The 20,759-nt window shown below is 52.0% G+C and overlaps 8 protein-coding genes across 8 annotated transcripts; 3 read left to right on the plus strand and 5 right to left on the minus strand.

Moving 5' to 3' along the window:
- Positions 1–1,131: 1,131 nt before the first annotated feature.
- On the minus strand, positions 1,132–3,866 carry BO82DRAFT_52991 (Zn(II)2Cys6 transcription factor). The gene is made up of 10 exons (XM_025641297.1): positions 3,647–3,866; positions 3,536–3,564; positions 3,257–3,451; positions 2,890–3,200; positions 2,563–2,830; positions 2,051–2,509; positions 1,890–1,996; positions 1,732–1,831; positions 1,501–1,644; positions 1,132–1,399 (listed from the first exon to the last, which is right to left on the minus strand). Exons 1-9 carry the CDS (start codon positions 3,655–3,657, stop codon positions 1,508–1,510), a joined length of 1,617 nt encoding a protein of 538 aa, XP_025497074.1. The 5' UTR covers positions 3,658–3,866; the 3' UTR covers positions 1,132–1,399; positions 1,501–1,507.
- A 1,206-nt stretch (positions 3,867–5,072) lies between these two features.
- On the minus strand, positions 5,073–5,596 carry BO82DRAFT_349985 (uncharacterized protein). The gene is made up of 2 exons (XM_025634027.1): positions 5,222–5,596; positions 5,073–5,132 (listed from the first exon to the last, which is right to left on the minus strand). The coding sequence occupies exon 1, from the start codon at positions 5,508–5,510 to the stop codon at positions 5,268–5,270; it is 243 nt and encodes an 80-aa protein (XP_025497075.1). The 5' UTR covers positions 5,511–5,596; the 3' UTR covers positions 5,073–5,132; positions 5,222–5,267.
- A 564-nt stretch (positions 5,597–6,160) lies between these two features.
- BO82DRAFT_53074 (putative MFS transporter Fmp42) lies at positions 6,161–8,925 on the plus strand. Its single transcript, XM_025641298.1, has 3 exons — positions 6,161–6,688; positions 6,760–6,922; positions 6,979–8,925. The coding sequence occupies exons 1-3, from the start codon at positions 6,289–6,291 to the stop codon at positions 8,555–8,557; spliced, it is 2,142 nt and encodes a 713-aa protein (XP_025497076.1). The 5' UTR covers positions 6,161–6,288; the 3' UTR covers positions 8,558–8,925.
- A 368-nt stretch (positions 8,926–9,293) lies between these two features.
- On the minus strand, positions 9,294–11,339 carry BO82DRAFT_370688 (uncharacterized protein; the record flags this gene model as incomplete). The annotated part of the gene is made up of 2 exons (XM_025637230.1): positions 9,294–10,537; positions 10,592–11,339. The coding sequence occupies 2 exons, from the start codon at positions 11,337–11,339 to the stop codon at positions 9,294–9,296; spliced, it is 1,992 nt and encodes a 663-aa protein (XP_025497077.1).
- A 1,834-nt stretch (positions 11,340–13,173) lies between these two features.
- Positions 13,174–15,157, minus strand: BO82DRAFT_412754 (putative acetamidase; the record flags this gene model as incomplete). The annotated part of the gene is made up of 4 exons (XM_025639852.1): positions 13,174–14,026; positions 14,087–14,557; positions 14,611–15,014; positions 15,117–15,157. 4 exons carry the CDS (start codon positions 15,155–15,157, stop codon positions 13,203–13,205), a joined length of 1,740 nt encoding a protein of 579 aa, XP_025497078.1. The 3' UTR covers positions 13,174–13,202.
- An 832-nt stretch (positions 15,158–15,989) lies between these two features.
- BO82DRAFT_397447 (uncharacterized protein) lies at positions 15,990–16,338 on the minus strand (the record flags this gene model as incomplete). The annotated part of the gene is made up of 2 exons (XM_025638931.1): positions 15,990–16,149; positions 16,232–16,338. 2 exons carry the CDS (start codon positions 16,336–16,338, stop codon positions 15,990–15,992), a joined length of 267 nt encoding a protein of 88 aa, XP_025497079.1.
- A 1,288-nt stretch (positions 16,339–17,626) lies between these two features.
- BO82DRAFT_53162 (uncharacterized protein) lies at positions 17,627–18,674 on the plus strand. The gene has a single exon (XM_025641299.1). It carries the CDS (start codon positions 17,758–17,760, stop codon positions 18,319–18,321), a length of 564 nt encoding a protein of 187 aa, XP_025497080.1. The 5' UTR covers positions 17,627–17,757; the 3' UTR covers positions 18,322–18,674.
- Positions 18,176–20,271, plus strand: BO82DRAFT_53177 (uncharacterized protein). The gene is made up of 2 exons (XM_025641300.1): positions 18,176–18,587; positions 18,655–20,271. Exons 1-2 carry the CDS (start codon positions 18,477–18,479, stop codon positions 20,176–20,178), a joined length of 1,635 nt encoding a protein of 544 aa, XP_025497081.1. The 5' UTR covers positions 18,176–18,476; the 3' UTR covers positions 20,179–20,271.
- The last annotated feature ends 488 nt before the right edge of the window (positions 20,272–20,759 follow it).

Here is a 20,759-nt window from a genome sequence, read left to right on the forward strand (position 1 = left end):
TGTTCGGGGATTGTATTGCATTGCATCTTTGTGCCTACTATCGACTAGTTACAGTGTGAAAAATGGTTGGAGGGGTACTATTCTCTGTACAGAGCGAGCGAGCGAGCGAACGAACCAACGAACGAACCAACGAGCGACCAAGAGTATACCAGAGCATACCAAAGCATACCAAAGACCATCTATCTATCTATCTATCTATCTAATTAGTATACTTTAGCCTCTCCATTCCGCTTCAACCTTGATATACTCCTAGCAGCCGGGAAGGGCAGCTCCCTCGAAAAATATTCGAATGCACGGCCGCCAGCCAACCCTACCAATTCCCAACCGTCCAAATCTACCACCAGCCTGCGGTACCCCCTCAGCGATCCAGGATCATCCCTGTTCAAAACCAACAACCAATTCTTAGTTTTGGTTGGGGTGTTCAAGAAACAAACATCACGTGCGTGGCACAACCCTGATCGCTGCTTCTGGTATACTATACATACTTCGTTTTGCCACGAGCCTCGGGATCACATGCTTGATGGGCTTGTTTCGTTCGAGAGGAGGGGTTGCGAGAGGGCACGGTTTAGATTTTTTTGCGCGAGCTGCGTTTTGGGGTGGGAGGGATCCCGGGGTCTCGGGCCTGGGTCTGGAGGGATTTTGGGATGGTGGTCGCAACAGAGGGAACTCTTACAATACATTATGTTATCACGCAGAGTGTTCGAGAACAGGTTGGATAAATCCGGTCGAGCTGGGCTTGATGAAAAGCCTTTGGACGCTTCTCTGGAGAATATGCCAGGCTAATTGCCGCGGGTAAAGGCCGCCATTTATCCTATGACCAGGGACCAGGGTGATCTCACTGTCTACATTCATGGTGCTCAGGGGCAGAAAACCTGGTAAATTGCTTGGAATAATATTGGTCGGGATGGAGTTGACCTCATGGTGAAGGTTTGCCTGTACTGAGTTCACTAGTTCTTCTGCATTTTGCGATCGCTAGTTAGACATTAGTGCAGGAAGCCATACGTGTATATACTGACACTTTCACAGGACCGCTCGCGTGTACTTCGGGTCCTACAGCTTCTAAGTGTAACATGGATATAAACTTTCAGGTGAGCGTTGCATCTTTCTGCGGTCACTGGAGATTAGAAATAGACGCATTATGCATTGTCTAAACTTGATATGCTTTGCTCGTTCTGCTGAAAGCGGCTGTGCATGTGCCTTGGATGACCTGGGCTGGGTATTCTGTATTTCCACATCAGCCAGCAAGAGAATCAATCCTTGGTCAAAGGATCCTTGCTCAGGTGGCAAAGGCGCGTTAGGCCGGCCGGTGTATTGCTGGCTGCCATGTGATGCCGAGGATGATTGCACAGGCATCAATGTAACAGGATTGACTTTCTGTAGCATAAGAACCGGCAAGCCTCTGCTACAAGTCAACAGTCTGTTATCAGTTGGAGTCACGAGTTACACGCAATGGAAGGGCTTTGGACGCAGCGAAAGCACTTCTATCGAGGATTTTGATACCTTGGCCTCATCTCGCAGTCTGCTGCCAATCCTGGCTGAGCTTTTGCACAACAAATGCCCAAGGCCACCCATTCTCCGCCTCCGTCCTGCGAAGGAGATCTAGTAGGCATGTCTGAGCCAGCGGGTCACGAATCCACATACCGCCTGCGAGTTGTGCTGTTAGTCACTGCCTCCGAACAAGTAACTTCCCAGATTACAACGACAGCATTGTCAGGGATATGCATGACTTACAAGCGCAGAGTGTATGCCCTGCCATGATCCGCAACGCTGGATCGTGATCGGCCGACAGAGCTATGCCAAATATGACTCCAAGATTGAGGATAATCTCGTCCTAGAGAATTATGAGTGAAGGTTCCATGGTGGTGCTTTAGTAGGCTTCCAAAACAAACCTCGATCATCTGGATGCCCTCTCGAAATCGCGGAGACGATTGCAGGGCCTGAAGCTCATGCTGCTGGAACAAGGCCTTTGCCATGGAGATGTGTTGTATCGCAGCAGCTAGACTTAGTATGTCAGCCCTAGAGCATTAGCTAGGAAAGCATCGAGTCATACCGTGCAGTGAATTGCCAAACCAAATGAATGGGAAAGGTCTTCCACGTCCAGGATCTGGCCCTGAATAGTGTAAAGGCTTGAACGTGTCTGGTCTCATTGTTTCCCAAGCGTCAACTCGCTGCCTCAAGGAACCCCCATCAATCGCTTCTATGTGCATTGAGTTGTTCGCCCCGTAGCAGTAGTTGATCGTCTCAGCGAGGAGCCAAATGGCCCTGTGCGTCCAGTCTCGGTCATCCTGAGTTGTCCTGTGCTGCCATGCATGATATAGCTTCTCTGCAAATGGACTCAGAGTCAAACGCAAAGGTCTCTGATACATTAGAGCGAATTGTATATCCTGCATCACGAACACCCAGAAAGAGGCTTCCGCAAGTCCTCCAGATACGGCGCAGTCCAGTTGAGAGCTGATATATACGGATCCGGCGAGAAGGTGACTCTGGAGATCATTTGAAGGGCTGTGAGCTGTACATGTTATGTGAGCATGCCGTAAATAAAGCGCGACTAGCCCAGCTTACAGGATATTTGCTCGAAGAACCGCAAAATTACGGTGGAAGTAAGGAGTATCTCGATGCTGGTGCCAAAGTCTCTGTTCTCCAGGACGGACTTGAGAATTCGGATGCAACGTTCATGGTATTCATCGGCAGTCTCCGGGGATACTGTATGATTCGTGTAGGAGAGGTGACGCGCTGAGATGGCAAGACACGCGTACAATAGGAGAGGGTGTGAGGGTGCTCGTTCGGCCACATCCACGGAAAAGTGACTTTGGTCATCGCAAACGTCTAGCTAAAATTGCTGATTAGCTCAAAGTCCCAGCGTAGTACAAGTGAGACGAGGTACAGCACCCAGGGGCCGAGTGTCTTCCGGAAATATCGAAGGAGGAAAGCTTCATTGAAAATTGGCAGCTTCTGCGTGCTGGCGAAATCAGGGGACGGGAAAGCTGTGAGCGGGAAAACCAGGCGCTGAGCTGAACGGACTCGAGACGAGTCGGCGACTCTCGATGAATGAGGCGGATGCGAGGCTGATGATAAATGTTGTGCCCCGTTGGGCGATGGAGGGGAGTTTTCGGGCGCATGTTTCAGATCGAAAGGCGAACCATCGAGGGGCACCACGCGATAATCCGCCGCTGTCCGATCCGTCTCATCTTCGAAAGAAACTTCATTCGCCGTTCATCAGTGGAAACGGTCTTCTTCATCCCCAGTAGGAACAAACCTTGAGTTGGAAACGGAACCCACACTTGATCGGTTGGAAACACGAGGTCGCTTTCTCCGTATCGCGGGGGACCGCTAGGTCGCAGCGAAGGGTTCTGGCCATGGCGAAAAGTGACTTCTTCTTGTCTTGTAGGCGCTGGTATGCATTCTCGTCCCGATCGTCGACAGCGAAGGCACTGGTCTTCGGCCTTGTCACCTGGTATCAACATTAGGGGACGTTGAGCTGGGGATTTCCCTCGACTGACAGAGATCAGTCGAGAGGGGTTTGAGGGCGATTTACATTTGATATGGCGCTGACGGCAGGTCAGACTAAATCGAGAGCAACAGGGTCAGAATGACTATTCGATAAATACAACATCAGAGCGTCGAAGAACAGCGAGATATAACTTACCATCCCCTCATCACGCTGTGCTCGGATTCAGTGCTCGGGCTGACAATCGCAATAGCCCTGTGAAACAAGCCAGATCAACAGCCAGACAAAGCCATTGGCATGAGGTATTAAAAAGTAAGAGCCGAGCAGCAGCAGCAATAGTTCCGGCCTACTAAGATGCAGCTAGAAGGGTGACCGCCCCAGCGACAATGATTATGATGGGCAGAATAACGTTCAAACGGTTAATTACCCAAGAGAGGATGGTTCGTGCGGAGCGGAGCTCGCCATGGCCTGCAAAGTGGAAAAGCAAACTAAGAAGTGGAGGAAAGAGGCAAAAGGGTAAAAGAAAAAGCCCTATATAGATGAAGATTAAGAGAGCAGATCCCACTTTTAGCGTGAACACTGGAGCCCAGCATCATACGGCTCCCGAGATTCGTTCAGGGGCACATCTCTAGACTACTCGATGCGCGCTCCTCACCAAGAGAGGAGAGATGACAGCCCGCCGTGCTCTACTATCTTGCTTCCTAGGTGGGTTTAGGATGGAACAAGACAAAGCTGCAGCGGATGAAGCCATCCGTTGCCTATTCCCTAGTCTTGCTGTTCTCCAACAAGCGCAGGGCGATTGGCACAGCCGCGTCTGATCGTTGCCCGAAGCAGAAAATACTCGCAAGCTAACTTGGGAGGGCACCCGCACCGGAGCGTTTCGGTTCGAGCTAGTGAGCAACGTTTCGGCACTTTTGACTGGAAATTTCATGTCCAGAAGTCCCGTTCTTCCTTCAGCCCTTAGGATGGAACTGGCTTTGCTCGCTGAATTAGGTATGGTCTGCTATCGCTCTAAGGGGGGTCAACCTGACAGCAAGCCACGGGAGGTCTTGGTGGCGCTTATCAGCACCGAGTCCCCAGTATTGTCAAGTCTGCATTTTTTTCTCCGAACAATAGTCATCATTCTCTCATTTATCGGGCTTTCACTGGATGTTCCACTGGCGTCCAGCTAGCCTTCACGATCCAGCTGTGGACTAGCGATGTGATGTGAGTGGTGAGTGGTAACATATTCCTGTAAGGTGCAACGCTTGTTCACACAAGGCTGTGGCGTATGCTTTGTGATGCATGATGCATCTAGCACCACTGATAAATCATGCATCTAGCACCACTGATAAATCATGCATCTAGCACCACTGATGAATGGTTCATCCGTCTCAGAAATGTCTGTCTCTGGACCCAATTCAATGCTGCGCGCAGAAGTACAGTACCTTTTTTTTTTTTTCTTTTCGTCGATGGCGCCTCTCGGTGTTTGACGAATCAGGCGATCCGGAATGTATCTCCTAGCCGAATTATCTGCAGAAAGAATATGACTGACGGTATCGTTCTTGCGTCAAAAGAAGATATGAGTAACTGGGTCTCTGGGCCAAAGTGACATCAAGGTTGGCAGCACATTGCAGTTGGAACCCGTCTCGAGCGAGACGGCGATGAACAGTGTAGACCTTGCGCAGGGGTATGAATGGTAGTGCTATGATGCTTGTGAGCTTCAGATATCAGCCGTGCGCAACAGTCGGCCGCATTAGGGGGCCAAAAGGTAGGTGAGGTCAAGATGCTGACAGAAGAAACCCTGATGCCGCTTGGCCTAGGCTAGTTTCCATCCGAGTTAGGTTTGGGGTGTAAATCGACAATGGAGCCGAAAGCTACGCGAGCCAATTGACAGGTGGATCTTGCTCCAGACCCATCGGAGGGTGACCGAATCTGGCCAAGTAGCAGCAGCAGTACAGAGTAGCAGCAGTAGCACGACTCGGTTTTGCGAGCGAGAGGGACTGAGGGAAGGGCTAGACCAAGAGGAAGGCTTGATCATGGGGCAATCCAAGGAAAGTGTGCATTCGTGGCTGGCTTGCATTGCAGATAGGAAAGGCCATGCGAGTATAGGTGCAGATGAACAAGGATGATGATGATGATGATGATGAAGAGGCAGAAGGAGAAGAAGGAGAGGAAGTAGAAGGCCGTGAAGTGGAATGGAGTGGACTCCGTACAGCTACTTGAATGAAGCAACTACTGTAGTTACTTCAAGGAGGATGACTAACTCGAGTGTAGTTAGTCAGTAGCAGGTAAGTACTAAGTAGCAAGCAGCCAGGGCAGCTTCCTATTGGGGATATGCGGGGGCAAGCAGTGGTGGCAATGGTGGTGTCAGGTGATTTCTCCCTCCCACTATTTTTCTCCGCTTTCGACATTACCTCATTGCTGTAGCTGCTGCTGCAACTTTGCCAACTTCACTTGACCTGCTGATATTTTCCTTGCAAAACAGCCATTGACCTTTCAAACTGGCCTGGAAATCCCTGCCTCTTGTCCAGCAGTCCCCTTCGCTCATCATCACCATTGTTCTGGCGTCACCTCGAGTCAGAACACAATTTCCGCCCCTCATAGCTGGCTGGGTCTACGGGCCGAAAACGGGTCGACTCCACCATCAACCAGCCATCATTTCCACAACCTGTCTCTGGCGATCGTGCACATCAGCTTGACAGTACTTCGGATATAGGTATACGGTACATCTAAATATATATACTGAGATACAGAAAGTGCCCAGGAACGGAAAGTACTGAGGTGGTATCTGCGCAGGTAAAGACTAGACGTCTCGCATCAGGTCTGAACCTGACTAACAGGACAACCTACCAGCTAGAATGTCTCTCAACCGCGTCTCCTACTTGGAGTCTTGGGAACAGAATCCAGCTGCATTCCGTCGCCAGCCCTATCAAGATGACTCTGAGGACGAGGAAAGCTATCATGATCTACCGGAGCCTTCTCTATCATCTTCATTCCAATCCAACATCAGTCGCCACTCTTTTAGACATCGACTGAATTTCAACCCGTATGCAGGACCAGCGTGGGGGCAGGCCACTGTGGATGAGGCTACCAGTGAGCAGAACCCACCTCTCCAAGCTGCCTCAACCAAGATCAGTACGCTCAATGAGGTTGACAGAGAGGGGGCAACGCCCGAGCAATCTTTGCCGAAGTTGCAGGAGTGGACCGGTGGCCGAGAGACCACGGGGGCGTTTGAGGTAAACCATGTCAAACGCATTGGTAAGTGCTAGACTTTCATGGACGGCTTCGAAGCCACCGTCGTATGCAGTGCAGTACTAATGCACTTACAGCGCAGGTCTGCATAGCAGTAGTATACTGTCTACTTGCGGCGGGGATAGTCTTCGGGTTTGCGGCCATCAAGCCGGTCTTGATCAGGGAGGGTGTCTATCGGGACCGGTGTTCGCAAGAAGAGCTTGATAACAATTCCGACGTGTGCTACGGACAAGAGCTTCGGTACGCGCCTCAGATTACGCATCCCTGTTGGCAGACCCAGCTAACGTTGTCTGCAGGTTGAATCTGATGTTCACCATCGCTGCAGTTGCAACCAACGTCTTTGCTTTACCAGTAGGAACAATTCTCGATACATACGGCCCGCGCGTCTGCGGCATCATTGGCAGCATTTCTCTTATACTGGGCTCCCTACTATTTGGACTCTCCGACCAGCTTCCCTTTGACGGATACATGCCTGGATACCTGTTCCTTTCCCTAGGTGGACCATTTGTCTTCATCTCATCGTTCCACCTGTCGAACACCTTCCCTGCCCGCTCGGGCCTTATCCTATCAACTTTGACAGGCGCCTTTGATGCCTCCAGCGCCCTCTTCCTTATATTTCGGCTTCTCAACGAGAGCACAAACGGGTCATTCAGCTCGACCAGGTTCTTCCTGATCTATCTCATTGTCCCGATTTTTATCATCACTGCCCAGCTCACCATAATGCCCACAACCTCTTATAAGACGGCCGGTGAACTTGTGCAGGAAGCGCATGCTCACATTGCAGCCGAAGCCACGGACCACGTCGACAACGCCATCCAGGACCGCAATGAAGGTGAACGCCAACGGAACGACCGTCGTATGCACCGTCAGAACGTTGTCAGCCAAATCCAAGACCTTCTCTCTTCCCCCACCCTCCAACCACAATCCTACGATGACGCCTCCCCGCTTGAACGCCCGCTCTCCCCCGAACCCATCCCCATCCCCACCACCCCCGAGCCAAGCACCATGCCCCAGTCTGACAAGCCCCACACCGCCGGCGGCGTTTGGGGCGCCCTTCATGGCGCCTCGGCGCTCACGCAGATCCGCACCCCTTGGTTCATCCTCATCACCCTCTTCACCATCCTGCAGATGCTCCGCATCAACTACTTTGTCGCCACGATCCGCCAGCAATACACCTACCTCCTCCAGTCCCCAGACCTGGCCGCGACCCTCAACTCCACCTTCGACGTCCTCCTCCCGCTGGGCGGCCTCATCTCCGTTCCCTTCATCGGCACCATCCTCGACTCTGCCCGCACCCCCTTGGTGCTGCTCACCCTCGTCACGACCGCCACCCTGATCGGCATCCTGGGCTGCATCCCCACGGAGGCAGCGGGCTACGGCAACATCGCCCTCTTCGTCCTCTACCGCCCCTTCTACTACACCGCCGTCTCCGACTACGCCGCCAAGGTCTTCGGCTTCCAGACCTTCGGCAAGGTCTACGGGCTGATCATCTGCCTCGCCGGCCTGGGCAACTTCGCGCAGGCCGGCCTCGACGCCCTGACTTTCACCGTCTTCGACCGCGACCCCACCCCCGTCAATGCCCTGCTGACCATCACCACCTTCCTGGTCGGCGTGGCCCTGGTCATCTTCGTCAGCTGGCAAGCCCGCCGGATGGCGGCTAACCGCGGGAAGGCCGGCGCTGCCGCCACGAATCCCACAGCTCCCGCCGCGAATGGAACCACGGAGGTCGCCGAGAGTGGTCTCAGCGTTCCCGGCATCCATGACGGCGTGGACACAAGGGACTGGGGCCGTCACCAGCAGCAGCAAGGTGAACGCGAACCCCTGCTCCGGCAAGGCAATGACACATCTACTTCGTACGGGGGCACTAGACCCTGAAAATTGACGAACTTGATGTTTCACTCACTACAGGACAGAATCCGACCAGTTTTATATATTTTTGGCTTTTCGCCCTTCAGTTTGGCCCGGTGCATGGTCACACAGCGTACATCTGCAGCATTAGTTCTTCCCCCAGAGATGTAGTTTTAGTCCAGATTCTTATCGCTTAAACATTGTACATGATTTCTATAAAGAATGCAACCAGCAGCATTATTAAGAATCACTCGGTCATCAAATTTCCGAGGGTTTTCAGATTAGGTCGATTGAATATATCTATATATCACAGTTCCACGTATGAATTATAAAAAAGAGGTTGAAATTCTGTCACAGCGATAGAAGAGACAGTTGGGAAGAGAAAAAAATAAAAATAAGGCGGCTGAAAGAACTAGTGGTTATGTCAAAATGGAGGGGTAAGAGGTCGATAGCAATGTTGCGCTGAGATATTCTCTTTTTTTTTGCGCACTTATGCTTTTCGCCATGGTCGTTGGCTGCGTCGTAACCTTCGTAAAGTCGTATAATATACCTACAGTTCAGGATGGGGGGTAGCGAGGGCAGGTTCTGTTGGTCCGGCTTCCTCCGCGTTCGGTCTGGCTTTGGGAGGAGAGCGGTGATCATGGTCAAGGGTTCATGTTGAGCCAATGATGCGGACGGTGAACATATTGATGGACGTGGGGGTGTAGGAGCCGGGAGGAGAGGGTTGTGGGATAGGTGCATGCTTGGGAAGAGTCCCGGTGATTCAGGATGATGAGGGGCCAGATTTCTTCACTTCAAGCCACAGTTTGCGACCCCCGCGCTCACAGGCCCGGTCGTACCAGAGCATCACACGTAGGACCTTTCGTGCTTCGTCCCAGGTGTGGATGCCATGGCTTCCGGCCACTTGACTGATGAGCTCAACATACCAGGCGCGTTCGGGCTGGTCTTCCGCAGCGATACCGCCGAGGATCAACACCCAGAAGAGAGCGATACGAGCCTGTGGATGGTCCCAGGAGAAGGGCGCTTTGGAGATGTGCAAGGCTTCCTGGATGAGCTTGGCAAGTTGAGAGAGCGGTGCACTCTGAGCTTGGAGCGGTAGCACCACGCCGACACCGAAGATGAGACCGGCCAGCCGGCAAATCTCATACATGACCTCATGGGGTTGGTAATTCGCAAACCTGTCAAATTGGCTCACTGCAGGGAGAGAAAGGAGGTTGTAATGCACCCGATTTCGTTGATCGGATAGAAGCGAATAGTCAGGGTTGTTGTGCTGCGTTGTAACGTGGGCCTCAATAAGTTTGATATAAGCCTGCATGGCGTAGAATACCTCCAGCATGTCCGATGTCAAGCCAATCTCCCGCAGAGGACCAAACCGACGCTCGACATCGATCATGCTGTAACCCAGCATATCTTGCATTGTGAGACCTATCCGCTCTCTGCGCAAGGGCATGAAATCGAATACAGGCGGCAAGAGGAACGTGCTGCAAGTGACGAGATCGGAGAAACATAAAGTAGGTGCGAGTCCAGGAAGAGTCAGGTTCTCAAGACCTCCACGCATCTGGACCATCTGAATTAGACCTTTGATATGCACCAGGTTAGGCGGAAGACTGCTGTAGATGTCCAACCACTGCAGGCGTTGCATCGGAGCGGTAAAGGGCAGCTTCTGGCCCTTGATATGCTCGTTGTTGGCGACGTTGTGTGCCATGCAAATGACACTCAGAATAACCGCATCGCACATTGCCCGAGTGGGATCGCTGACCTCCCGCGTCACATTCCGGATGGTTTCTGCCTCGCATAGCTGCAGCATTTGCTCCTCGGAGGGTAGGAAAGCATGGTGCGGAATCGTGCCTTTCAGCCATTGGACTCTCTTGTGAGATAGTGAACCGAAGACAAACGCCGTGAACAAGGTCGGATCGGATAACGATAGTGGAAACCAATTGGTGCTAGCCGGACTCGCGTCATTGCCGGGTGAAACGGGGGTGAGGCCGGGCCACAGGACCTCAAGGCCTATAATGAAAAAGTTAGTTTGGTGAACGTATAGGTACTGCAAGACTCACGAACAATAATATTCAGAGGCGACAACTTCATTTTTCCCCATGTTCAATAGGTTCATAGGATGTGTTTGGAACGGGTCGAATCGACCCGCGCCGAAGGTATCGACATAGCTCGGGGCGAGACATGAATATGACGAAGTCATTGTCAATGCTTGAGATACCTCATCCGACCCTGAAGAGCTTTTCCGTGTATCTGACAACCCGGATCGCGACTCCTGTGGAGACGGCCAAGGGAATTTGTCCGGATTGGGTCGCTCGACATCGTTCATTATATAATCCACCGGACTTCGGGACGATGATCGGAGGAGTTGCTGATGGACGGGATTCGAGGCCTTGAACTGGGTTGCAGGTAATGAATCATGCACAAAGTGACCAGGAAGATGAGGCGGGGGCGACGGGGAGGATGACGCGGAGGAGCAGAGCGGAGAAGTGGCTGGAGGCGTCGCATATTGTGATTCCGAACCGGTCTGATCGAAATATATCGCCGACCCTTCGCTAGAGGAGGTGGACTGACGAGTAGCACTGCGACTGCTGGTGGTGGTGTTGGCGCCGGCGTCGGGGTTGCAGCCAGCGCTGGGCGTTGGACCGTCAGAGACGGTCGAACGATCCTTGGTCTGGTCCGAGATCCATTTGCCCACATGGGCGCGGACCAAGCGCTGGATCTTCAAGCGCTCATTTTCAGACGTTGGACGCGCATTGACGAAGTGAATGGCGTCCCTTTTGCGTCCAGAGGTGGCACGTTTGGTGGAAGTCATTTCTCCGAGGTCAAGAGAGGTATTGACAGAGACCGCAGTTCAAAGCCGAAGCCAGGAACAGCATCCTGTAGCTCCAACTAGGTAAGTGTACACGGGTATCGACGGCAATTTGATTTTTTTTTTTTTTTGATAGTAGCGCCACAGGGCAAAAGTTTTGCAAGACAGGTGATGAGAGGGTGAGGCTAGGACGAAGGTTGGATCGAGATCGAGATCGAGACCGATGACCGAGACGGAGACCCGGAGAGCAGGAAGGAAAAGTGTGGAGGGGAGGGGCGAATACTGTGGTGATTGGCGAGGGTCTAGATCGGGCAGCGGGAAAACGAATTCTGCAGGCGGTGTTGGGATGTAGAGGAGCTCTGACGGAATGACTGAAAGTAAAGAGCGAAGGAGGGTCTCACAACAAAAGATGTCAAGGAGGAGGGAGGAGGGGGAGGGGAGGGGGAGGGGGAAAAGGAGAGGAAGAGAAGGTGAAGGGGAAGAGGAAGAAGAAGAGGAAGAGGGAAGAAGTAGAAGAAGACGAGGTAAAGGGAATGGGCGTTGGAATTGAGCTAAGGAAGAGAAGCAGGAAGAAGGAAGAGGGGAGAGAGTGAGAAAGTGAGAAATGAGAGAGGGAGAGGGAGAGGGAAAGGGAGAGGGAAACGGCTAAAGGGAAGCAAGACAGAAGCCGAAGAGGAAGAAGAAGAAGAAGAAGCAGCCAAGCAGAAAGCGGCAGGATCTCCCAGTGACGATCGCCCGATCTTCTTCTTCTTCTTCTCTTCTTCTTCTTAGTTCAAGAACAACCACATCCACGTCCACATCCACGTCCACATCCACGTCCCAATCCACGTCCACATCCACAATTTCAGCCTTTCTCAAATGATCCTTCCAGAATTAAGCTCTGCCACAAAACTCAAGGCCCAATGAATAGGCTTATCGACAGAAACCACAACGTTCAACACACTAGAATGAAAACAAGATTAAGACAAGATCAAAGTTAGAGAAAAAAGAAACGAGACAGAGACAGACAGAGAGTGGGGGAAAAAAAAAAAGAAGAAAAAGAGAGCGAGAGAGAAAGAGGGAGACAGAGACAGAGAGCAGAGAAAAGATGATTGAATCAAAAATATCTTTCATGGTTACATCCTCGCATTTCATTCAAACTCTTCTCCTCAAATCTTCTTGTTTGAGTCTCAAGTCCCCTCCCACTTGAAAGAATCAATTGTACCCGTCTCTCGCATTCATTCCCTGGTTCTTTAAATCGTTCGGGTCATTTTTCTTCATCCCAGGGTCTGGACTCCGCGGAGCCATCGGTTGATGCGGGGCTCAAGAGAGAAAACAGTGTCATTCCCGATACTCAGCTCGCTACTCTCCGTTCGCTTCTTCTCGACCCTCAGTCTGTTGTCTAGGGCCTAAAGGTCTTAGGAGTCTAGGGTCAGATTGGAATCTTGACAATCATCAACTAATAACAGCATCTGACGCTGCTACTGCGCCCATTGGTCGTCGCTCGGACTGTCACAGACCAGTGATTGACTTCATTCCAATCAACTAACAAATAGAGTAATATGACGGGTGGCAAAAGGACAAGCCGACAAGTGATCCATGGTCGGGAAACGAGATGTCAAAGTTACCAAGGCAGCTACCTTGCGATCCATACGAAGGAACCCATGTTCACATGCACATGTGTACGACAAGCAACAAGATCTATCAGCCAGTTTTCAGTACATGCCAAGGAGCATGCAAGGATTCGTCGTCGTATGTGCGTAAAGAAGAGAAAAATCGTTCATCTTATGGTTCGCTCTACAACAGGAATAAGTACAACGAGGGCTTGAATGAGATCCACCAATTCACGGATAGTCTCTCTAAAGCATGTAACCAAACACCAGAAACTCAGTCCAACTCGATCAAGGGGTATCGTCCGCCCTCGTCGGTCAATGGATCCTGGTACTGGTCCAGCGCCGCCTCAACCGCCGCCATATATCCAAGGACCTTCTCCTCCTGCCAGCGACGACCGACTACCTGCACCGCCGTCGGCAATCCTGCCATCTTGGTAGCATCGTAGTGCTTCCAAGCACCGCGAGAGAGTGCACCGTCAGCTCCCAGCTGCTTGAGAACCTTCTTGTACGGTCCTGGTAGAGCATCCTTTTTCGCATCGACGTGCGACACAGGCATAACACCCGCCGTGTAGTCCAGCAGGTTCCAGAGGAAGGTGTATCCACAAGATGAAACCGCATCGTGCATGGCTTTGTGTGGTAGAGCCGGAGTGGCGTTTACAGGGCACAAGATGAAATCGTACTGCTGTGTCGCGCCATCCCACCAGGCGTGCCAGGTGGCACGGAAGGATTCGCGCTGCGCGGTGAGCTTCCAGAGCTCAGCTGCTGATTTGGGGCCAAAAGTACGGATCAATTTAGCCCACTGGACGTCGCGGCGGATGTAGCGCACCCAGAGGTAGTAAAGGTACCGCAGGGGACGGGGCAAGTTAGAAATCCGGGTAAGTTGATCTGCGCCCGGGTCGGAGGGTTCGAAACTGTGCAGATGCGAGTTGAAAGTGACGCAACCATCAGAGTTCAGGAGCTGCGAGGCTAGGTGAAGCCCTGTGAACGGGTCTGCCGTGACTGGTGGCTTGATCTCCGAAACTGTGTGGCCGGCCGCAACAAGAGCAGCGGTTGTCGTCGACAGGGCACGCGCAATGGCCGGGGTAGGGGGAATGACGCCTATGTGTGGTTAGCCAGTGTCAGCCTGGTTGGTTCGGGTGGCCATGCCGATCCACTCACCATCACTAGTCATCAATCCGATTCGAAGCTTCCTAGTCTGAGCTTCTGCTTCCTCCTTCTCCCGCCAATGAATGGGATGAACCGTGTAATCATACTTCCATGGCTCCATCCCCACAATAGCCTTTGTAAAGTAGGTCAGGTCGTTCAAGGTCCGAGCCATAGGACTGAAGACACTGGGAATGCCTTCTTGGCCGGCCATGCTGGTGTGAACGCCAACCTTCGGCCACCGGCCAGTACTGCAGCGCAGGGAATAAATACCACTCCAGGCTGCCGGGACTCGAACGGAGCCGGCAACATCAGATCCGATACCAATGCGGCCGCCCAACGCCAACAAAGCACCTTCACCCCCAGTGGAACCGCCAGGAGAGTAGTCGGGAACATGAGGGTTGAGGCACGGGCCCCAAAGAGCGTTGGCTGACTCAAAGGACAACAGGGTCACAGGCAACGCGGTCTTGGCGTAAGGCACAGCCCCTAGAGATGTTAGCCATGGCGTGCAGCAGCAGTTCCGTCGAGGAAGGTTATACCAGCGTCTTTTAAAAGCTTGGTCATCGGTCCATCTTCCTTGTATGGCTTGCACGCATACTTGGTGTATCCCAGAGTGGTATCAAACCCTTTGATCTGAAGGGAATCCTTCAGCGAGACGGGAATTCCCGCCAACGGTCCTTGGAGGTTGACTTCCGACTGGACCCATGTTTCAGCTTCAGGCAGAAGGAGTTCTGTGACACAATTGGTCTTTTCATGGGCTTTGACGGCTACTTTGCCGTAGGTGCGGAGAACATCGAGGGGTGATACGGATTCAGCGTGCACCTCATCCACCAGCTCTTGTATGGGTTTGTTGATAATAACCTTATCAATCGCGGTGAAAGGGGCGTGATATTCTGCCGGCAGTGACGCGAATCTTGCTGCTCGCTCCCTCCGCTTGAAATCCCTGCCATGCAATTAGTACCAAAGCCAATGCGCGGTGATTCACACAGCAAGTAGTGAGTGTGTACTGTACTCCTGACCTCGTGAAGAGGCATGACGGACTTACCGGAGACGACGGTATGTGAAGTAATCGAATGGGGGAAGCATGATGAAACGAAGACTCTTTCCGTCGCAGAGTCTACGAGAAAGGAAGAGTGTACTTCCAAGTTGAATAGAACGAAAACGAAGGGTAGAATCAAAGAGTGAAAGCAAGGAGGATGGGAAGGGCGGCCTTTTATTATTGCGGGGAAGGACGGAGGAGATGCGGAGACATCGTAGCGATAAGCCCGCGCGCGGGTCCCGCCGATAAGCGTGGGGACCGCCCAAAGCTCGGATACGGCTTGCGCTCCAGACTCCCCGTTGACCTGTCCATCCCAGGCCTGATATTGATCTTGGGCTGTATGCATATGTATGACGCGAGCACCGCGATTTGGAGCTCAATCTTGACCGGCATGGTTAACAAGCACATATGGCAGTGTGCAGAATCCAGATCATGAGCTGCTGAAGGGACAACTGGCACACCCGAGCTACGTAGTAGAAATGACCGATAAGATGCCGGCAGCCGGCGCCAGGAATGCCAGATTGGGAAAGTCCATGCGTGGACTCGATTTGAATAAACACGCGGCTGGACTTTCCACTGCTATACAGTCTGAGCATTTCCCTTCTTCAAGAATCACCAACAGGGGATTACACTGAAAACAAAAGCAACGACATCTGAATGCGACATTCATCAGATTGGTATTTATCAGAACAACGGTTGTCAGCTATTTGGGGATATTGCAACAAGACCAGCCCCAGCCCGCCGTTGAAAGAACGAGAGAATATGAAAATATAACCGAAATGAGGCCCGCTCATTCATGCCTAGCTAGAAACACATATCCACAAGATACCTCTTCCCTCGACCAAGATCCTTAACCCCAACCCCTTATCTGCCGCTACATCAAGCTGATCTCGGCGTGTCCCGTAGCCAGTGATGAGCATTGAGCCAAACGACCACCACGATAACGCCAACCACGAACAGCGCAATGAGGAAGAATATCAGGAAGCCGCAGAGGATGGTTCGTTTGCGTTTCCTTTCCTGGCCCTTGATCCAATTATCCCTGTGAGAACCGGATGATCAGCATACGAGACCAGCAACAAGACTCGTCGTGAGCTTGAAATGGTAGCAGTGAGACAACATACGACCATAGGGTGACTTCCTTTTCTGGGGTGGAAGCCTTGGATTCTTCATCCAGGTGGATGGCCAGGGAAAAGCGTCGCCAGAACGCTGGGTCCCGATTTTGAGCCATCTTTCGTTTATTGATCGGCAGACATGGGCTTGAAGCGTGGTATACTCAACAGGTCGACGGTCGGAAGGCAAGCAAGGTCAAATGACGAACGAGAGGACGGGGCCAATGGTCGACCTGTAGCGCATAATCAGTATGAGCTTCAGCAGCTACGAGGAAAGAACATACCTGGTCACTGCCCCTTGGAAAGAGCTTCGAGCTGCTGGTCTACGCGAGCTCTGCAAGCAAACACAGCAGAAAAGAAGCAAGAATCTAAGGATGGGGAAAGGAGAGGCGTTGGTCGGTCAAGTTGGAGCTCGTAGTTACAATGAAGGACAAACAGAAGGGTCATGTAGGAGTAGAATAGAGATTGGGTATGAGAGGCATGGGAGCGAGACCAGGCGACCACATTGTTGTTTACTTAGGGGAGGGCATCCAAACAATGACCCCCGTTACTCGGAATTTTATGGTTCCAGACGGGAATGGCAGGAGGAATGCAATGAATGTCCATTGCAGTGTTACCTCCTCCTAACTATTGTTTCGAGATTTCAATCTGACGATGATTGTGACCAATCAGAGACTAGGAATGGGTAATAATACACGTAATTCGCGGAAGGTAGGAATGAGCAATTCCCAAGTCTTCATCTGCACAACACAACCTAAGAATAGCGTGATGTAGCTATGTGTGTACGGAGTACATCGTGGACACTATAAAGTACTAGGTAAGTTACCTGGTAGTTAGCATGTACCTACATACTGTACAGTATTCCATACAGTTATTATGATTATCATTATTGATTGACTCTCCTTGACCCAGTCAGCCCACTGATCTTCTGATCCAAGGGTCTGCGAGTGCCACAGGGGCGAACTATGCATCTTGTTCGGGTGGATCATTGGCAGCCACTAACCCAGACGGATGAACACGCGGTGATCTCGCTCCATTTAACAGCATCCGTATATATATACAGTAGAGTAGTTAGTTAATTAGTTGATTGACTGACTGACTGACTGACCCCTGGCTGAGGCATGTGATGTAACTTATGCGCCTGTGAGGTACCTGCGTCCTCCGTAACACCCTCAGTCTCGTGCACTCTGATGACCAGATATCGTGAAGTAGTCATTATTCCAATTATATGTTGTGCTGTACCTGTGGTGTACTCGTAGATGGTAAGTTGACTTGATTGTGGAAGGTGGATGGAAATTGATGCCTCAGGTGTCAAGATGAACCGGAATCATGGTTGAGAAGCCGATCCCCAAAGTCTCCCCAAATTCACCATTCTTCCCCACTTCTTCTCTCCCATAAACCCTCTCTCTCTCCCTTCTCCTCTCTTGCTCATCCACCAAGCATGAAGAAGCCCTCGAGGCAAAGTTTACGCAGCAAAAGACAAAAAGACAAAACAAAAGCAAAAAATGATGGATGACGCATGGTGATACAGCCGTGGAATGTCCGTCAGTATTCCCTTCGCTACTCCTCCCCTTTCGCTGCTTGTCTGGCCAGTCACCTGCGGGGGAAGCATTCACCACTCATTCGGGTTTGTTAGTCTAGTTAGTCCCTTCATCCAGGTGTTGTGGTACAACGTTACTATCTACTGTACGGTATGTATACGGAGAATCTCGACTGGCTGGCTTGTGCTAGTTCTCCCCAACTGGGCTTCATGCAGCATCATGGATCTGGTTTGCATCGGCTCTCGTCCAGCGTCAAATCCCTCCGTCTCCACCCTCATTCGATTCGTTTCGCGTTCTCTACAGATGAGGCGGATTGAGTTGCCAGTGCCAACAAACAACAGCACTGAACCACATTCTCTCTTTTGGGCTCCCCCGCAGTGGAGCATCAGCGAATGGGTGCCTGACCGCCCGGGCGTTGCCTGTCATTTTGAATTGACTGACTGCGCACTAAACCGGATTCAATGCGCCAGGCGGATCGCAAGGTGCTGCTGGCGGGCCTGCAGCATCACTCCCTCCCTCGCTCACTCACGCACACACGCATCTTGTCGTTCAGTCTGCTGAACTTCCCTCTTCAGCCTTGCCCCTCCCGCTTGGTTTCCTTCCCCATTCTTCTACCTCATCGGTCCCATCGATGCTCCGCTCATTGTTTCGCTGCTGCTGCTGCTGCTGCTGCTGCCAGATGTCCTTCCCGTGCGCCCAATCCCAGTAGCTAGGCCATGTGTTCCGCCCATGATCCGGGCGCGAGTTTCTGGGGAGTGTTGATCAACTCGGACAAGAGTCCAGCCCCGCTCCTTGAACAGCTCTGTTTAGAAATTGCTCATAAAATTGTAAGTCGGAGCTCGAGACACTGTATGCGACCGGGAAACAAAAGCTGAATTCTTGGCTTCTCAATAGTCGTCTTTCGACGATTACGCAACGGCTGATCTCACGCCCGAACGCCTGGCCTCTTTCTATCGCAAGGTCGGCGGAAATTACGACGTGCTCTTTCTCCAAACAAAGCCCTCTGCTCTCTCCTTTATCTACCAGCGCCTCGGCTGCTTCCACAGTATCCAACCCACGAACGATGCATACAAACCCCCCGCAATCCCCGCTCTACAACCCAACGGCTTCGTACGATGGCAAACAATCCAATTGCTTCTAGACCCGGACGAACATTGCCGATACCTTCAGAATGCGGTTGAGCTCTGGGATATTGAAAATCCTAGCGGCGGCACATTTCCGAAGACGATTCCCCGCGGAGCCTTCCCCAAATCGCCAGACCCAGAAATGGTGGAGTGGCACGAGACAGTCAGCCGACGTTTTGAGATGGACTATGTGAAGAAGAACATTCTCCGTGCATCGCCTCCGAGTTTTGGTACCTACCACTCTCAATTCAGCAACCACCAGAAGGACGAGGCTCCGTCCCCTAAGGAGAAAAAGACGTTCCCAAGTCGCCGTAAGACAACTGCGCAACGGGCCCATGTCACTCCGGAAGAACCAGCACCTTCGAGCCGTCATCAAAGGCGCCGCAGCGGGGAGGTTCCCAGCTCATCGACGCGTCGAGTACAGTCCACTTATTTCAGTCCACCGCCACCTCCCCCAGAATTCGCGTCGCCCTCACCCCGGGCGCCCTCGCCACCAATGTGGGCGAAGTCATCTCCGAAGGCCCAAGGACGAGAGCGCGGGCCCACCTTCTCACGCCCAGTCAGTCCAACAACTGTGCCGGGACATAATCCCTCAGATGCCTCCTCAGAGGATTCAATAGCTGCAGCACAAGAGGCGGCCAACCGTTATAACAGCCGTCACCTGCGTCCCTCGCATTCGCACAGCTCCCATGCCCGTCGGCATTCACATGAAGCGTATGCACGGAAACCCCCGCGTGATCTCTCTCCTGAAGCGCAGCGACGAACCTATACCCACCGCGAGACATCAAACTGTCACTCAGGGCGACCATATGACTCCGATGGGGGTCGCAGAACCCGCCCGGCACGTGCATACGCCGAAGAGCCAATCATGCATCCCCGGACCCCGGGCCCTATATTCTACGAGTCTGCCTTCAACGACCCTCCCGTCATGCCGATCAACCAGGAACTACCTCGATATCCCCATCCTCGTTCTCATGCGCATCCACCACCGCCACCTCGTTATGTGAATATGAACGTTAACCACCCGTACGTCGGACGTGCCCACCCTGACAGTGACATGCGCGTCCCTGTCGACGAGACCCGTCGAGGCTACCGAGCGTCCAATGCAAATCCAGGATACCCTAACCCCGGTGTCTCCGACCACACGGCGCGTTATTCTGGGAGAGATGATGGAGGAGCATACCGGTCACCGAGATGGGCCAACCCTGTTCCACCGCCCACGAGGGGCATCCCAGTGGGTATGCCAGAAATGGAATATCCTGTTCGATCGAGACGGTCTATGTATGATCGATAAAGAAAACGGTGGTCCGCAACTCAGATATTATCTTCCCGTCCGACGAGTGTCGGTTTTCTATTTGACGGTGTAATTTTGAGCAGTGGCCTTGATCCTCCACGATTAACCACGGCTATATTCAGAATCTACTAACATTACTCCATCTCCTTCTCTAGTCCAGCCTTCATCTGCCATCATCTAAGACGATGAGCATTGCCAGGCATAGCAATACTGACATTGACATTCGCATTGGCGAATGGCAAAGAGTCATATTTTTTCAGTTTCGGTTTCTGGGTAATAGAGCATTTAGGCTTGTCTGGTTCTTCAAGGGGGCGCTTGGTAATATTTTGCTATACATATCCGCTCGTTCTCTCTCTTCCCGCGCTGAGCTGGAGAAGACCCACCACTTCTATGATATCACGACGTTACGACAGTATAAGCTTATGAAATCTGCAAGACTAGAAAAGGGCTCCGAGACTTGTTAGATTACACTCTATCAAACGGTCATGGGACATAGCATAGTAGATAATATGAGATTATGCCCGAAGACATATAGCATGGCGCTGCGCTGTTTTATGGGTGTAAGGGAAATGTTAACTATA

This window comes from Aspergillus uvarum (genome assembly GCF_003184745.1).
Source record: "Aspergillus uvarum CBS 121591 unplaced genomic scaffold BO82scaffold_2, whole genome shotgun sequence".
In the NCBI taxonomy this organism is placed as follows: Eukaryota; Fungi; Ascomycota; class Eurotiomycetes; order Eurotiales; family Aspergillaceae; genus Aspergillus; species Aspergillus uvarum.

Coding starts and splice junctions, on each gene's coding strand:
- BO82DRAFT_53074 (XM_025641298.1), top strand. CDS start 6,289: ATGTCTCTCAACCGCGTCTCCTACTTGGAGTCTTGGGAACAGAATCCA. Junction 6,689..6,759: donor AAACCATGTCAAACGCATTG/GTAAGTGCTAGA, acceptor ATGCACTTACAG/CGCAGGTCTGCATAGCAGTA. Junction 6,923..6,978: donor TGCTACGGACAAGAGCTTCG/GTACGCGCCTCA, acceptor CGTTGTCTGCAG/GTTGAATCTGATGTTCACCA.
- BO82DRAFT_349985 (XM_025634027.1), bottom strand. CDS start 5,510: ATGCAAGCCAGCCACGAATGCACACTTTCCTTGGATTGCCCCATGATC.
- BO82DRAFT_53177 (XM_025641300.1), top strand. CDS start 18,477: ATGTGTTCCGCCCATGATCCGGGCGCGAGTTTCTGGGGAGTGTTGATC. Junction 18,588..18,654: donor TAGAAATTGCTCATAAAATT/GTAAGTCGGAGC, acceptor GCTTCTCAATAG/TCGTCTTTCGACGATTACGC.
- BO82DRAFT_53162 (XM_025641299.1), top strand. CDS start 17,758: ATGTCCGTCAGTATTCCCTTCGCTACTCCTCCCCTTTCGCTGCTTGTC.
- BO82DRAFT_52991 (XM_025641297.1), bottom strand. Junction 1,832..1,889: donor AGGGCATCCAGATGATCGAG/GTTTGTTTTGGA, acceptor ATAATTCTCTAG/GACGAGATTATCCTCAATCT. Junction 1,645..1,731: donor AGGGCATACACTCTGCGCTT/GTAAGTCATGCA, acceptor CACAACTCGCAG/GCGGTATGTGGATTCGTGAC.